Below are 17,608 nucleotides of genomic sequence, written 5' to 3' on the forward strand. Positions count from 1 at the left end.
CAGTTAATTTCTCATATTTCATTTAGTAAACGACATTTTGATTGTACAGCCTTAAATTTTTCAACAAATATATGTACTCATCATTTTGAATTATAAAGTGATTCGTATTCTAAAATCAGAGATATTTAAAATGTATATAATTTTATTCATATATATTTTAATTTTTTTGTAATCACAAGCTTTATATTTCAGGATCCATTATATAGAGCCTTTAAATATATTGCACATTTCTATTACAAATAAAATTGAGCTAGTAGTAAGAAATTCAGTCAATTATTTTTTTTTCCTTTATCACTGAAATTAAAGAATATTTAAATTCTTTTGTAATCATTTAAAATTATTTTTACATAAAAGATAAAGTGTACAAATGACGTTATTCATTTAATTTGGAATAACGTCAATATTTATAGATTTTAAAATATTATATTAAATATTAAAGAAATATTTATAGATTTAAAAAAAAATGTTACTCTTATGATAGCCAGGTATAAACTTTTATATGCCATCTATTTATATGAAAGTGATTGTGCCTTGCAGAATAAAAGCTTTAAGTGATGGGAAGCAGTAACTTAAATGTGGTCCAACAATAAAAAAATAAAAAAAAATTTAAAAAAATGAAATGAAATGGCATCACAGGATACGTGTACTCAAAAGTGCGCATCGCAAAATGCATGATTTGAACCGAACCTACGTCTCTGCTTTGTAAAATTGACTTTTTCCCAGCACTGTAAATAATTTTTGAGAAAAAATACGTATTTTTTTTATTTCCCTACTAGAGGCGTGACGAGTGGTATCTTTAAGATACATGCTCATTTTTTCTAATTATAGAAATGATTTAAATACATCTCTATGATACATCCTATCAGTATAAAAATTAAATAAATGCTTATCACTTCCTTTCTGCACCTTACATATTCTTTCTTTTTTCTAAAATGTGTGGCTAAATATAAAATTTCACGGAAAATAAATGAATTAAAATCCAAATCTATGAATTACCTTGAGCCATTATGCTTGCAAAGTACTAAACCCATAATCTAAAACCGATCTCTTTTATGTTAAATCTTACCAACTACAATTTGGAAATCTGTGCATAATGAATGAATGTAATAAGATAAATTTCACCCAACAACTATCCATACTTTGCATAATGAGCTTATCTATTGAAATGAAAGACAATAGTTGATACAATACATTGAATTACACGATGCAGTACACTCTATACCGTATGAGTTATATTTACATGTCTAGTTTTAAATTATTGAAAATAAACTCCCATTAGAGACATTGACGCGTACATTTCCAGGAATACGTCCCATACAGATCGTTATTATAGTTTACTAATAATAGCTTCCAAAAATGCGTGTACTTTCTTACATGCACTTTCTTACATTTCACTGATAATAGTTTTTTAAAAGGTGTGTTTTCTTACATTTTGCTAATAATAGTTTCTTAAAATGCGTGTTTTCTGAAGTTCTTTTGTATGGAAGGAAATTTAAAAGAAAACTGCATCTCAATATTTATACGGCATTTTTTCAATGCTATTAAAAATGAAAGTTAAATAATAATAGTAAATAGTATGAGAGTAATATTCTAATTATTCAGAACATAGGTTATCTTTATATAAAAAAAATTAGGTTTTGTGTTCTTGTATTTAGTTTCAGATGTCTTCACTTATATTATGAAGAAATGTTGCCGACAATAATTACTTTCAAGTCAACTGATTTTTTTTTTTTTTTTTTTTGTAATTCTAGAAAATAGGAGCCATTTAGTAATTTATTTTTTAAGAAGTGATACATTATTATATTGTATAATAAAAATATAAACTATTAATTATAATTAAAATTATATTTTATTTAATATAAATCAAATATAAATAATTATATATATATATTGATTGGAAAAATTTTGCCTTTGAAATTTCGGGGAATCTGGAAATTATTTCTATAAGTTACCAGCAATGCATGAAACGCCAGCATTTTATAATTAATTCTTTTCAAGTTTTAAGTAAGGTATAAAATGTGAAAATTATTTGAATACATTGTAAATATATAATAGACATTTTATGTAATTAATGGGCATTTGATGAAACTCCTAGTTCAACCATTATAAGTGGGTAAATAACCACTTGGCTTGTATTAATTTCCAAGTTCGATAGTCACTAGTTTGAATTTCTTTCCGTTCCTCTTTGAAACTACAAAGACAACATTTTCGAACGTCTTTTATCAAATTTAAATCGGGGGAAATTCAATATCTTTTAAATATCAATTCTTGTTTTGCAAATCTATTTTTACAAAATAATTGAAACAGTTTCTATTTTTTTTTGCATTTCGTATTTAGTAATGTCACTAAATAAATAAATGTAAAATCTTTTTAAAAAACAGAATTATTAGTTTAATAAATGGGAGGATTTTTTAATTAAGTCATTTTCCGATTATTGAGGTCTGATTTAAAATTAAAACTATTATGGATTTTTCTAATCTATTATTTTCAAATTAATTACTGTTGATAATACTCATATATGAAATCAATTAAGTAAATTAATCAATTAACTAATAATAATGCCCTGAAAATATTAAACTAGTGTATTTTATTTTCATTAATGGTGCTCTGAGTATTATAACCGAAGCATATAAAGGAACGAAATAAATATTTTTTTTTTACAAAACTCCAAGGTAAAAAATATAAAATAAATAAAAAAATTGTAATAAATATATTCAAACATATTTTATAAAACAAAAGCAAACTTAAATTGTATATATTATAGCATACTTGCAAAGAATAATTTATTCTTAAATACGATACATGCAAACAATGATAACAAATGTAGAGAAAAAAAAATCATGTTAGTCTCAGTATCCATTCTCAAATTATAAATGACGTTTTATGGACAAATACAGTCATATTGTGTGAACTCATTTAATTTAACATAACTAATAATTTCCAGACCCAAGGATTCATAAAGGTAACTCGCGCTTTATTAGCCGTGGAACAAAGTCGTATTCTGCTTAATTCTTAAAATATATTAACCAATTCCTTGCTGATTTCTAGCGTTTAAACACTATCTTCAATTATCTATTCATCGCATTGTCAGACAATTCTTTATCTAAAATTGTTATAAAATGATGCTGAAAATATTAATTTAATTTCAACAGTATTATATAATATTTTGATGTTTCTTAACACTGTAATTTTGATGTTTATCCATTATAATATCGGAAGTTATATTTTAAAGGACTTGTATGTCATTTTGAAACTGAGCAGAAATTTTTCTATCGCTAGTTTATTCTGATTATTATAATATTTTAACATGCATTTTAAATAAAAGCCACGAAATGATGTACAGAAATTGAAGGATATATTATTCTCACTAGGTTTTAAATCAATGTTCGTGTGATTTATTGCAATAATTTAAAATGTATATAAATAATATTTTTATATTTAAATCTTATAAATTAATACAGTTTTGAAATACTGCCGTTATTAAAAGATAATTTCATAATTTCTCAAGAAAATTTGCAATCCAATTTAGCTTTTCAGTATCATTTTGAATACAAAATTTTATAATTAGTCCCTCAGAGTGATTTATATAATAATTTAAAAATTCTTATAAGGAATTTATCAAATATTTTAATTGAATTTGTGTTAAAGTTTTAGCGGAAAGTTTTCATATTATAATAAAATCATTTAAATTATTAAATAAAATTTTTATAGTTTAGTTACCATATGTGTCTTTCAAAAATTATCCGAAGAATAAATTAATTACCAGAATTCTGAAAATGATATTTTTAGAGTAATAATGTCTGAAGAATCATAGAGCCAAATTTTAAAATTACTGAAGAATTTTCTATGATAGATATTTAGAGAAATATATTATTACATACTAAACGTTTAAATTTTTGTTTTGAAATTCTGTAAAATCTATATACCAAAATGTATAATGACTAAAATCCCAATTCAAAAATATTAAAAGAAGTTCCAGATCATTAAAGAACCCTGTGCTAATAAAATTCTGTTTATTTTTGGATAGAAAAATTTTGTGAAGCCATTGTGAGTATATGTAAGGGCACAATGATGAGAAATATATGAAGAGAGTTTCTTCCTACCGAAAGTGAAAATAAATTCATGCTAAAATAATATATATATATATTTTTTTTCCAATTTGATGGTAAGTCTGTTTTTTATTTTTACGTACTTTATCCATTTGATTTTCTTCCTCAGTAAACATCGAAAAAAACTTATAAGGATATTAAAGAGTAAAACTTCTTTGTTCAAAACATAGTTGATGATTAGCAAGAACTTTTATTTTTGACTTATATTCAGCGATGCATGATTATCACGGTGGATTTATTTTGCTAACCAATAGTTCTTAGAGCTTACCATTTGTAAATGAACACGTTTTTTGCTAGAAATATTTAAGAAATTTCAGTTTCTGTACGGTATAATACAGAAACTTGTTGTATTTTTTTAAAAGAGTAATTTTTGAGAAAGAAACATTCTAGATCAAATAGGAAAATTGCTTATTTGAATATCAAGCAATTTAAAAAGTTTAATAAAGCTAAATTAAAATCCAAATCAGATTCAAATGTAATGCTTGTATATATTTATATACATTTCTTTTTTTTTTCTTTTCGAAATGATAAATGCTGTTTATCTGATTAACAGCTTATTAGACATTTAGATAAAAAATATTAAATAAAATATTATTACAGTTTTAGAGAAAATGTACAGTGAATTGCATATTAAATTAGTTGAATAAAATGTTCCTTCTCCTTTTGAAATTATATCCTTCTTTTGAATGATTTCTAAAGAGAGGGAAATGCTAAATATGATCAAGATAAATTTTGTTGGTGAAAAAAAAAATGCCTTGTGACACAATACCGCGTTACTATGTTGTAGCAGTAATATTGTTGAAAATAATAGAATAATGAATAGAAAATAATAGAATAATAAAAGATTATTTTAGAAATCCATTACTGATATAAATTAAGTAAATAAACATCAGAAAATCTAATTCAAAATAATTTTTATATTTTGTTGTATAACATTCATTATACGTTTCAAAAATTGTACTTATAATATAGCTTAAGAAAGATGCCGATTGCATTTATTTTCCAATTTTAAGGAGTGCAAAAGAAAATATTCGTGCATGTTTACTTCCTGAAATAATATCAATTGTTATTTACCTAGCTATCTAACTAGTTTCATTATTTTCTTCAAAAAGTAGTATCAACAAAAAAGAAATGCATTTAGTTTTATATCATTTAGATTATTTTGCCAGTGAAGATATAATTTATTGCAGAAGCATGAACTATTTCAAAAAATATCCTATAAAAATTTAGTTTAAATAAATATTTTTAAATGTAGATTTGAAATGAATGAAAATTAATGATTTTCTTCTGTCATCGGCAGAAATGATCTATTTCCAGAGTTTAAAACTACACATTCAAGTATCATTCAATTTCAAAATGAGAAAACTTCGAGAGACGAGTTTTAAAGCATATAATTACATCCTATGCTTCTTGATATGGACGTTTTGTTTATTTCAAGTACATGATGCTGAAATGATTTATTTCAAAACCATCTGCTAGTTAAATGCATTCTGCGCTTAAGGATTATTTATTGTAATTGTTTTCAAATATGTAAAGGAATCAGAATGCACAAATTGAAATTGGAGCAATCCATTATTTCAATTTTATTGTTTTTAAGATTATAAGAAATCTCACAAGATTTTCATAATTCATATAATGATAATCATATTCAGATTCGCATACAGATATTGACAACTTTTTTTTTCATTACAAAATCCCATTTCTAAAATGTTTATTTTTTTTCAAAAGTTTTTACAACTTCTTGGGAGGGATCTTTCTTTCCCTTTGTTAACTTTTATCATTTCCTTTTCAATTATATTAATGCATTTTTATACTTCTTTTTCAACTCAGCTCAAGACAATTCATTCTGACAATATATTTAAAAAAAATGCAACTATGTCGATATAAATTCGTGAAATGCTGTAAATTTATCTTCATCTTATATTCATATCATTTTTGACATTTAGAGTTTTGAGTGCAGACGAGATCTTAGTGTAGTTTCCTTCTTATGTAGTCATCAATCATATGATTGATTGCTATGACAAGTTTTCATTTTGTTGTACAAATAAGAGAGCTTAGAAAGAAGCGCATATTTTGGAAATGCGCTTATTCATTAAATTTCATGTGTAATTTTTACTTATATATATACATATATATATATATATATATATATATATATATATATATATATATATATATATATATATATATATATATATATATATATATATATATATATATATATATATATTACATCTTTAGCATGTTTCCTAACTACGTTAATATTTTTCACATGTCGTTAAATAGAATATCAAATGTTTGCAACGTGTGCAACTTTTATGTTTTCAACATGATTTTTCAATGTTTTTTTAAGAAAAAGAAATATATTTTTTTATTATTTTCTGGGTGCCCATTTTTTTTTTATCAAGAATCCTTTTATTTGGATTTTTTGCATTTTCTTTAACTTAAAAAACATCTATGATTGGATCTGGAAACATTTCTTAATTTTCCTTAAAATGAAGATATGCTGCGATTTCTGAAAGCGTATATTCTCAGAAAAGTACATGCATTGAAAATAATAGAAATTGCTGATAAAACACGTTATTTAACGAATATTTTCTTGATTTCCCAAAACATTTTTTGTTAAAGGTGGAGTTGGAAATTAGAATATAAGAAAATTATAATGTCCACTATAAGTGTTACCCATTGAAGTTCAACAATAATAGCCATTGATGACAAATGTATTTCTGCATATGCGTAGCTTTTTAGAATCTAAAAAAAACCCCTCCGTTTACAAGTTTAGAATTCAGAATATTTATAAATCATTTATCTTATAAAGATGATTTCTTGGAGCTCGTAGAAATTTTGTTTTCCGAACTAACAGTATTGCCTATATGTTTCGTCACAAGAATAAAAAAATCAAGACAAATATTACTTCACTAGACAAGTAGAATATCAAGGAATAAAATTCCTGATGTTCTTCGAGAAATTTATTCTAACAAAAAATAATGCCTATTCTGAAGACTTTATTTATTAAGATTCTGAAAATCCTTGCTCTTGAGACTTATCAGCTAATTGAATAGTTTCTATAATGTAATGTGTTTGTTAGCTCACTGTAAGTCTTACGTTGTGGAATTGTTCAACTATCAACATATATCTATTTGTATCATATTTTTCAATAAATATAATTGTCTAAAATGATTGAACAATTCTTTTAATTATTTAAATAATCATGCATACTGATTTGGTCAATTATTTGCTCTAAATATTTAAAAAATCATATATAGTATTTTTCTTACCACATTTATTGAAAAATGACAAAGGAAAATGTAAGATGTTATATGTTTTGCTTGCGATTCCTTACTAGAATATCACTCGATATTTTCCCTCAGATCATGAACATAGAGGTTTAATTACGACACGCAAAATATTTGACTTTTTTGTAGAGATTTCTTCTTATTATTTATTACTACTATCATTATTAGTACTATTACTATTATTTTTATTAATATATTTAACTTTATTTTTTTTCTGTTTACAATGTATTTATTTAAAATCAATCAAATTGGATTTTTCTTACTTTATCTTTCAGGATTTTTCAACACTGCATCAACTTTCAAAATAAAATTGAATTGAACTTTAGTGTTTACAAATTTATTTGGTATTCTAAAAAAATTAAGTTGCTTTTATGACTATCATGAATTAGAAGTCGACATACTCGGGACAATGATTAATAAGTAGAAAATCGAATGAATTAAGAAAGGATTGTGAAGCAAAATTGCTCATGGGGACTGTTAAATACCTTAGTTCTTTATCATCAAGTCAGAAAGTTTTGATTTTACCAAGCAGAGTGTCAGTTTCATACAGCTGATATTACTGTTAAATTAAAGAAATGTAACTACACTGGTGGAAAATGAAATCTGAATATAAAGAAGAATTTAGTTTAAAGAAATAAGGCTAAATTTCAAAGGCGTTTGGCTAGATTTCAACATTTATTTCAATTTAAATATTTATTCAGTATTTATTCTAATATTCTCTGTTTCAGTGTCGTTCCAAATTGAAATATGCATAAATAGTGCCACTGAAAACGGAAATTATCCATATATTACAACTATTGTAATCATCACAATTTTGAATACCAGATTGCAATTGTAGGCATTCTATCGTACAAGTATCCTATGCCATTTTGGGGATGGAGTTCCAAATTTGTTGCATTTATTCAGTCAAATAAGCAACGGTCCATACTGGTTGTAAATAACGCTGGATATGTACTCTAATAATGTCTCATACATGTTCGAAAAGAAAGAATTCTAATGATCATAAAATCCAGACAACATATAGAAATTCTTCAGAGTTCATTTAATGACAGCAACCATATATAATTGAGTTTTATTCCCTTAGAATAGTGATCAGATGTAACTGTTTCAAACATCAGTCTTACATATAAATTTGCTTTCCAATAACGTAAGGCAACGATGAAAAGGACTCTGATTTAAAAAGGAAATTGTTCTCCAGACCAAAACTCCAAGCAAAATGTGTGTTCCTTCCAGTCAGAAATAGTTCCTCTTAGCATGAAACATTTCCACTCCATTATCCAGTGAGCTTTAGCTTGACACCACTAACGTCACAAAAGGTGGTTATATAGAATTTGTGCAACGAATGCTACAGGGTGTCAGTGTAAGAACTATTCATCGAGTAACCATTAATTACCATTTTTTGTGTTACAGTGATACCCAGAAAGAGTTCGAATTTCTGCTACAGATAAGCTCCGTGCGTCACAAATATGAGTCAATATGGTTGTTCCCCATCTCAATAATGCCATTTCGTAACCGGACTCCTGCATTCATCAGACAGTGTGTTTTCTTGATAACCGCTGTCAAGAGTCATGCATAATGTATATACCCTACCAAGTGTTTTGTCAATATCGCGAAAAGTAAATCCACCCTCTCTTTGCCCTACTCATTAAAATTCAGAACATTGCTTATGATGTCTTCTGCTAGTTCTGAATTGTAATATTCACTTCAGTTTAACTTACGACGCCAAGTCGAAAAGTTAAATAACGCTCCTGAGATCTACAGAGTATTTACAGTGTTCAAAATTTGCATATTCATAATAGTGCTACTACAGCCGGTTTATTCATCTAGCATGCAAATGAATCCAGATAAAAGGCGTCATGTTTCAGCTGTGCAAACATGCCTTACAAATTCCGTTTACCTGATATAATTCCTCTTGGTTTGGAATTTTGTTATGCATGATGTTTCTGAACTCCACAAACAAACTTGGAGGGGGTGTATTAAACATCAATAGGAATCAGAATCACATAGGAAAGGAAAATCCCAAATGCCGTCCTCAAGTGATAAAGGAACATAAATACCTCTATTTATGAACAGGGAGGTTATACAATACTGAAAGCGGTATTAAACACCTTATTAAACAAAAAATAGCATAACTGCGAAAAGACATTAGATGAAATCTAAGTTCAGGCCATCGATTCATGCACGATCGATATCTACATTTTCAAAAAGTAAATTTTTTCAACCCAGCAATTAGTGAAAAGATTTATGTTCACTTCACTGAGGTGCCAAATGCAGTGAGCATCATGAATTCCCTTACAGCGCCTCCTATTTATTTAAGACTTTGCTTTCCTATATGATACTGTTATTTCTATTAGTTCTAAATTTACACATGAAATTCAGAAACTTCCTGTATAGTTATCTGTTAGATGAAAAAAATGTGGAATATAATTAGTAGTTACAACCAAATCAAATAATCTTATTGTAAGACAAGATTCTGAAGCTAGCTTAAGGGAAGTGAAAATACTCGAATTTAACGTTTAATCACTGGAACCGAATTAAATAATTATGTTTCCAAACATTTGATTTAAACATTATGTCCCTGAAAATTATTTGGAGCGATCAAAAACTGTATTATTATCAGTAAAGAAAATCAGTCGCATTCAGTTAGTATTGTAATTATCAATATTTTAGCAATTATGATTGATATAATTAGCCATCTAAGTCCTAAACTAAGTATATAATTCAAGTTATACACATAATTATCTTTATGAAGTTTTTTTATTTAATCAAATATTTAAATCACAAGAATTATATATTTTCTGGAACCAAAACAAAAGGAATATGGAATATTAATTCTTTTCATAGTTAATCTTGATTTCGAAGGATTTATTTGTAACTTTCATTTTCGCTTTAGCACAACATCTTTTCTTGTGAATTGACAGCATCCAGCAATTATGTTCAAAATTCTCAAGATATTGAGAAAAATTCCAAATTGCAACATGTTCAAAAGCCTATGGAAGTTGGAACTGATTAAAAACAATGCAAATAATTGTCGAAACTTTCTTTGATTTGCTCGCTACCGAATATAAAATTTGCACTTCCTAAAAGAAAATGGTGTTGATGTCAGCATAATTGCAACATAATATAAGTTTAACTGCTAATGGCATATAAATATCAAGATTCAATACAAAAATTTTAAACTTTTTCCTTGAATTACAACTTAACTTTCAGTTTATATTGTTAACTTCATAAAAAGTATAAGAGTTGAACTGTTCCACAAATTGCAATTAATTATTGATATCAATAAAAAGGGAACCTAGCCGTTCCAAATCTACATAATTTCCAAAACATCCTGAAATTTGCAATTTTGAGAGTAATTTTATAAAATGTGAGCCTCTTAAAATTTGAAGTTAAACATTTGTTGAAACTAATGCTCAAATTAACCGCTCCAAAGCATAACCAATTGTCATAATACAAATAGGGATAAAAATCATCTGAATTCATTCGAAACAATGAAATAATCCATCCATCAGCTTCACAATGGTCAAGTTCTTTGCATCTATTCAAGAAAAATGATGAATCATATCTGTCATGTGAGGATTTAGCTTACTGTCAACAAATTCTGAGACTACTCTTGATCGATACCCCGTTTCTAGGTCAGAAGAATTTTATAAAAATGTTACAAAATATTCTGATGTTTTCTAAAATTGATTCATTTAAAGTAAATTTTGAAATCACAATTACAGAAGAGTTCAAACGTAAAGCAACTCTGATATATCTTGCTTTATATGAATTTAATGTAATGATTTTTTTTGGCTTGGATAATGTGTCTGCAGTGTTTCGAAAAATATCCATGCCTTCTTATTAGTGGATTAAGTTTTGATTTTTATTATTTAGATAATATATTTATTGCCTTTAAAAGCAGAGAAAGAGGAGAATATCGCAAATAAGTTAGATTGACTGTATATTTTTGCTTTAATTTTGTCGTTTTACTAAGCACGTGTAATGTGTCAATTAATGAGATCCTATTATCTAACATTAACTATAGGAGTCAGTTCCCACTGCTTTAAGAACTATGCTGTGTTGTATTTCGAAATATATAAGATTTGTTTGAATAAAAGGAATAATAAAAAAATAATAATAAAATGAATATATAAGTACAAATACAAACGTTTATTATTTTATCGTCATTAATTGTTAAAAATGCAGATAAATAATTTTGTCTCCTAAATTGTAATCATTCAAATTTATTAAACGGGACCCTACACTTCTGAGGAGATGCTGTATCACCTGAATATATGAAACATTTCACTAATTGTTTAACCATCAGAAAACAACCTTAATTTCATCTATGTTTGTATTCAATCTGAAATTTACTGATGTCCAGAGAATAAAGTTTTAGTTCTAAGTTCAAAGTTTTAGTTCTAATACACGGATTCTAGGTGAAAATTGTAATTTTTTAAAATAACATTCTATTATGACTTATTAAAAATAAAGTACTTTGATGGATTTGAAACCAATAACCGTAGCTTCTATAATTTTAGGAGTAAAGATAATTAGCATCTCTTTTATATTTTTACCAAACTTAAGCTCTTTGAAAAAGTAAAAAAGTTCTATGCAGAATTTTTAAAATAAATTTTTCTTTGATATTTAGGCATACATTCAACCTTCTAGCTAAGATTCTATATTCAAAAATAAAACTTTTTTTTCTCTGCACTTCGATGTTTATGAATAAATTAAGAAATTTAAAGGAATTAAAAAGTTTAGCGACCCAGTATTACATTATTTTTTTTGTTTCTTTCATCCTGAGTAATAAAAAAATGTTAAAAAATGAAATAAAAAATTCTAAAGATTGCTTATAGTATGATTTTATCTCATTTAATTATTAATATCCTTTAAATTAACGTTTTTTAAAAAGATATTTTATCAAACAAAATGAATAAAGGCAAAATATATGATATTGAATTAAAACATGAATATGTTTTCAAACTTTTCAGAGGAAACCGATTATCAATTAATTTCTTTAAAAAATAATTCTTATAAATGATAAAATAAATTTATTTTTGCTAGTTATTTCTTTATTTAATTGAATATTTTAGAAGTTCGGAATAGAGAATACATACCTTTATTTTCAATTGATGGAGTGAGATGAAAAGTTCCGAAAGTAGTAAATAATGTATAGTAAATCTGAAAGGAATAAAAAAAAAGTCTGTTAAATTGTTATGTGACAATATTATTTATCAATACATTTTCAAAGAAGGCTTAATGAATAGAAAACATTATTTCAAACGAATCTGTAAGAATGGTTAGAAATATTTTTGAGAAAACGAATCACTAAAGTAGACATTTGTAATTCTCATTTGTAATATTTGTGACTTACCCCCTTTTCTATTTCGTGTAAAACATTCCATATTGCTGCTAATATTGGATTTTACCTTCTTTCTTGTTGTAAATTTTGCCACTCATTCAGTAATGTGTCCAACTTCTAATAAATAATTCTAGGTTATTTAAATATTTAGATAGCGTTTCATTGAATTATTATTAAATAAATCCTAAAATAAAAAAATAAATGTTTTAGGATCTATATAATAATTTTTAAATGAGAACAGATGTCCAGAAAATGACTACATTTTTTTTAAAGTTTGGCATCGCCAGAAATGACATATTTAATGAGATTCGATTCTCAAATGCATGAATGATATACAGAATCATGTGTTTTGGATCCTAAACATTGCTACCCTAGCAGAATTTTTCTTTTGTAAACTCAGTACATTTATTAAGCTCTTTCATTAGACAGAGCTTATAAAGGATTCTAAAGATACTTATAACGGAATTTTCAATTAATTTTTTTATGTGCTACATATATAAAACTGTATTAATTTTGGAGATTCGATGACGTTTAGTCATTTAAGCATTTTTTAACTTTAATTAGAAGTTAATGAATTATTTTATTTACATTAGGAAATGAAAGATAATTTTTATCAATTTGCAATCATATTTACAACAGTGAAAAATATCTAGCTAAATAAAACATATAAGTAACACTTAAATTGTTTGCCAAATTTTAAACTTGGGAGGAAATTTACTCAAACAAAAAACATTATCCAATAAAAAAAAATAAAAGTGAACTATTGGAAATTACTTCCAAGTTATTAAACATGCATGTCTACAATAATTCATTCATTTGTAACAGGAAATATATGGTAAAATGCGGAACCTGGTGTATCTTAGTTTTTAGTTTCGATTCTATTATCTACATCAATGCATTTTAGGAATTTTGTATAATAAACAAATTTTTGTTTGCGTAGCATTCACATCTTTCACGAAAATAAAAATTATGTTCAAATGTCAGCGAATCATGGCATAACATTCTTGACTATTTTCTGAATTGATCAAAAGCAGAACTGCTATGAAGATTTTGCTGGTTTTCTTCAAAGTTTTTCCGCCACAAAAGAAAGAAGCATGCATTCACGAAATGCACGGATGATTCTTTTAAAAGAATTTTTATTGGTGGTTGGTTTTTATCAAACACGGTAAAAAAAGGCTAAAGATTTCAAAGAACTTTAGAATTTTATTCAGCCGATATGTATCATAACATGGTTGGTAAAAATATAATAATCCTGAAAAGCATGCAAGCTACATAATTATCATAGTTTAAACGAGTATTTACTGTTTTGTTTACTTCACAAAAGGTATTCAATGAGGAGTATGGAACAGAATATTCATTTGTTTTCTTAATTTATCTTTATAATAAATATTCATATTGATTGATTTGCATTCATACCATACATAAATAAAAATATATAAATTCTACATAATTTTAAAAAAAATCATAATTCTTGGAATAAATTCAATCCAAAGATAGTTTTGCATTAAACAGTATGACAGGATAAAATTTCAAATATACATATCAATAATTAATTAATTTAAATTTAGTTAAATTAAATTTTGATTCAATCAGCATTATAACAACACATTGATAACAAGCTAATTTTTGCATACACATATAATGCGCTTGATTTGGTTAAATTTTATTTAAATAACACGTTCTTTGAGGAGGACGTTAAAAATTAATTTTGTGGAATGCATGGAGGAATATCTTACTCCATCAACACAATTTTGAACCCGTGACATGATGATGTGATGATTTGACAAATCACTGTTCCTTTTTCCTGAGCACAGTGATGAGCAATTAGCAGCGAAAATTCAGCAATACTGCCTTGTTTTAGATTTCTCAAAAATAATTAGAAATGCTTATAAAAAAATAAAGTTTAGAAATAATTAATAATTCATTTTAAGGACTGCTATAAAACATACCAAAGTGATCTTACAGATGGCCTACTCGTTATAAAGGGTTTTAAAATAATTATTTAATTTTAAATTTATTTATTATCAAGAATTTATTAGCGTGCACTGGAAGAAATTGACATATTTTATTTCTAATATTTAATTTTATACTTAGTCATGCCGAAAAAAAATTGTGAGGCCTAATAGAACATTAAAAATTTTATGCAATAGCATTTTTTTCTTTCAAAAATTTAAAAAAAAAAGTTTAAAAAATTTTTTGAAGAATTCATCGTTTGACCGAATTTGTGGGTAAGAACATTTTTTTTTCTCCAAAATTTAAAAGATTTCATAAGAAAGCAAATAAGTATTTAGATGAAACAGAAGGAATATATATATAATTATGTTAATAAATAATTTCAAAAATATAAAATAGTTTTCATATACTCAAAGTCATTTTATCATTTCAAACAAATTCCAATATTTCTGCAATAAAGCATTATTTCAGATTTAAAGTGCCAGATTTTAAAAGATTCATCATTAGCATTTTCCGTAAACGCTTATCTTATGTTCGAATTCATGATCTAAGCAGAACGAATTCTGAAAAGCAACGGAAATCTTTAGCATAAATTGTTAGTGAACAACTGAACAAGACGGCATTGTTTGATATGCCGAATCGGTGCCCAAACAACAGAACGCCTAAGGCATAGTAATTAAAAGACTTAACATAAATAACATGAAACGGGAAACTTAGTTTAAATTCTTAATTACAATTCTTGAAGTTTAACTTTCTGTGTTTACAGATGCGTGATTTCAGGTTGTCTAAGAGATTACGCCTATTGCATAAAACAACAGAAATATATCCAAATGTTAGTTTAAATAAATGTTATAACGTTTGGGGAGATTATTTAGATTGTTTCTAGTAAAAATGCAGGCATATTAAAATTAATACATATATTCCAATAAAAATATATCGATATTTTATTGCCTTGGAAATTTTGTGCAATTAATGTCTGATGAAAAATGTCTGTGAAATTTTTACATGTACTATTTTTTTTAATTTGTTGTAAATCATTGTAAAAGTGTGGCAAGCTTACATGAATTTTAATTTCAGCTGATTAAATTTAAAATTTTTCAGTGAACTCAATAATTAAATATATATAAAATATTTTGAAAATAGAAAATCTTTTAATCAGAAAATTATTGTCAAAAGAATATAATGTTTACATACCTAGTATCTAAATACTAAATATTCTGAAGCGATGGAAAAACTTTATTTAAAGTAAGAAATCCTGATAAAGCAAAATCAATAATACGCGTACTTTTGTTTTAAATAACTTATAAGCATTTTCTTTCTTTCTTTTGTTTGTTCTTAGGAAACAGTTTTAACTGGGTTTTTTTAATAAGATTATATTAAAAGACTGTGAATGAAACCACTATTATATAATTCTTTTAAAATATTTAGAAAAATAAGTTGAATCCCTTTAATTTTAGACACTGGGGGAAAAACTCCTGCTTTATCCATGTTCAGTATCAGTTCAGGAAATTTATTATATTATTCATGATAAATTTACTGCTTTATCCATGTACAAGGTAATTTATACATTTAAATTTCTTTAATTGATTGAATCAAAGCATACTCAAATTAATTCTGAATGTACATGATATTTTATTTTCTGTGCATTAAAGAAACATAATTTGTATATTATATAAATAATTATTTCTCAAATGAAAAAATAAATTACATGAAATATAATTAATTATTTTTCCATTTGATGCATCAGTTTTGCCTTAAACATATCTTTTTTTTGGGGGGGGGATTAAAAAATAGTAGATCGCTTCCTTTTGCGTTGGTCGGAGTTACTGAAACTACATTAACCATCTCACTGTTAACCCGACCTCACCATGTAGTTCAAGCTCTTTGCTATTGGTTGTTTTGGTAAGGCTTCTTTTTCCAAACGAGGAATTCAGAATGTAAAACTAAACCTACATAGCTTGCTTTACAATCCACATTCCTCAATTGAAACATAAAACCGGTTGAAGAATTGTGCATTAGATTAAACATTCATGATCGATGTGTTCGGTTTAGAAGAGAAAGGGTTGATTACATTCTTTTTAAAATTACAGTAACCTACCACTTGTTATTATTTCTAATACTACATTCTGTTAACACTGTTATCTACTCTTGTGTATATTGGATTTGGTTATTTTTTCTAAGGAAAAGCAAATATAAGAAAAGTCTATACTTATTGTCTTCTGGGTCTTAAAATAGTGTGTGTTCATCACGAAGAAAGACCATCACGGGAACTTTTACGACAATTTGCCATATAAGTATGTCAAATCTTCCGGTTTTATTATTATTATTGTTATTAAAGTAATTCTATAGGATCGTCACTGCAAACAAAAGATGTACTTCCTAGGAAATTTTTTAGATACAGTTCCTTCAGTGGTGGCAAATGCAGCTGTTTTCAGCCCTCAAGCCTTTAGAACTTAATGGCTTAAATGAGGTCACTTGTTGGGTTTGATAAGAGATTTAAGTCAAATAAGAATTTTTTTCTTAATTTGTAAAAAAAAATATCAATAATTATAAATATTAATCATTTCTTTGCTAAGAATTTTAAGTGGAAAAATTTTCATGCTTTCATATTCATGTTTTCGAAAATGTCAAGCAGAATGATGATCTAATTAACAGTTTAATGACCACTTGAAGATGCTTCTTATTGCTTTCAAAAACTAAATAGAAACCCACAAACATTCTTTCATGTAATATTTGAATAATAATACAAACGGTTTTATCATAAAACTTCGAGGTTTATAATTAAAACTTCAGAGTTATTTTTATTGCATCTGAAAACTCATTCCATTCATTGCTACATAAGTAATTGGAATTCTTTTGAACATTTAAGACTTGCAAGTATTTCACTTTCTAGTACGGTGGCA

General features: G+C 26.1%; 1 protein-coding gene across 1 annotated transcript in view; it reads right to left on the reverse strand.

The window, feature by feature from the left end:
• The window catches only part of LOC129989390 (uncharacterized), a 135,255-nt gene that overhangs the window by 38,847 nt on the left and 78,800 nt on the right, over positions 1-17,608 (reverse strand). The window contains exon 3 of the mRNA XM_056097907.1: positions 12,508-12,571. Coding sequence (XP_055953882.1) covers positions 12,508-12,571 — 64 coding nt within the window. The remainder of the gene's footprint in view (positions 1-12,507; positions 12,572-17,608) is intronic.

The sequence above is a fragment of the Argiope bruennichi genome, chromosome 2 (assembly GCF_947563725.1).
Source record: "Argiope bruennichi chromosome 2, qqArgBrue1.1, whole genome shotgun sequence".
Classification (NCBI taxonomy): Eukaryota; Metazoa; Arthropoda; class Arachnida; order Araneae; family Araneidae; genus Argiope; species Argiope bruennichi.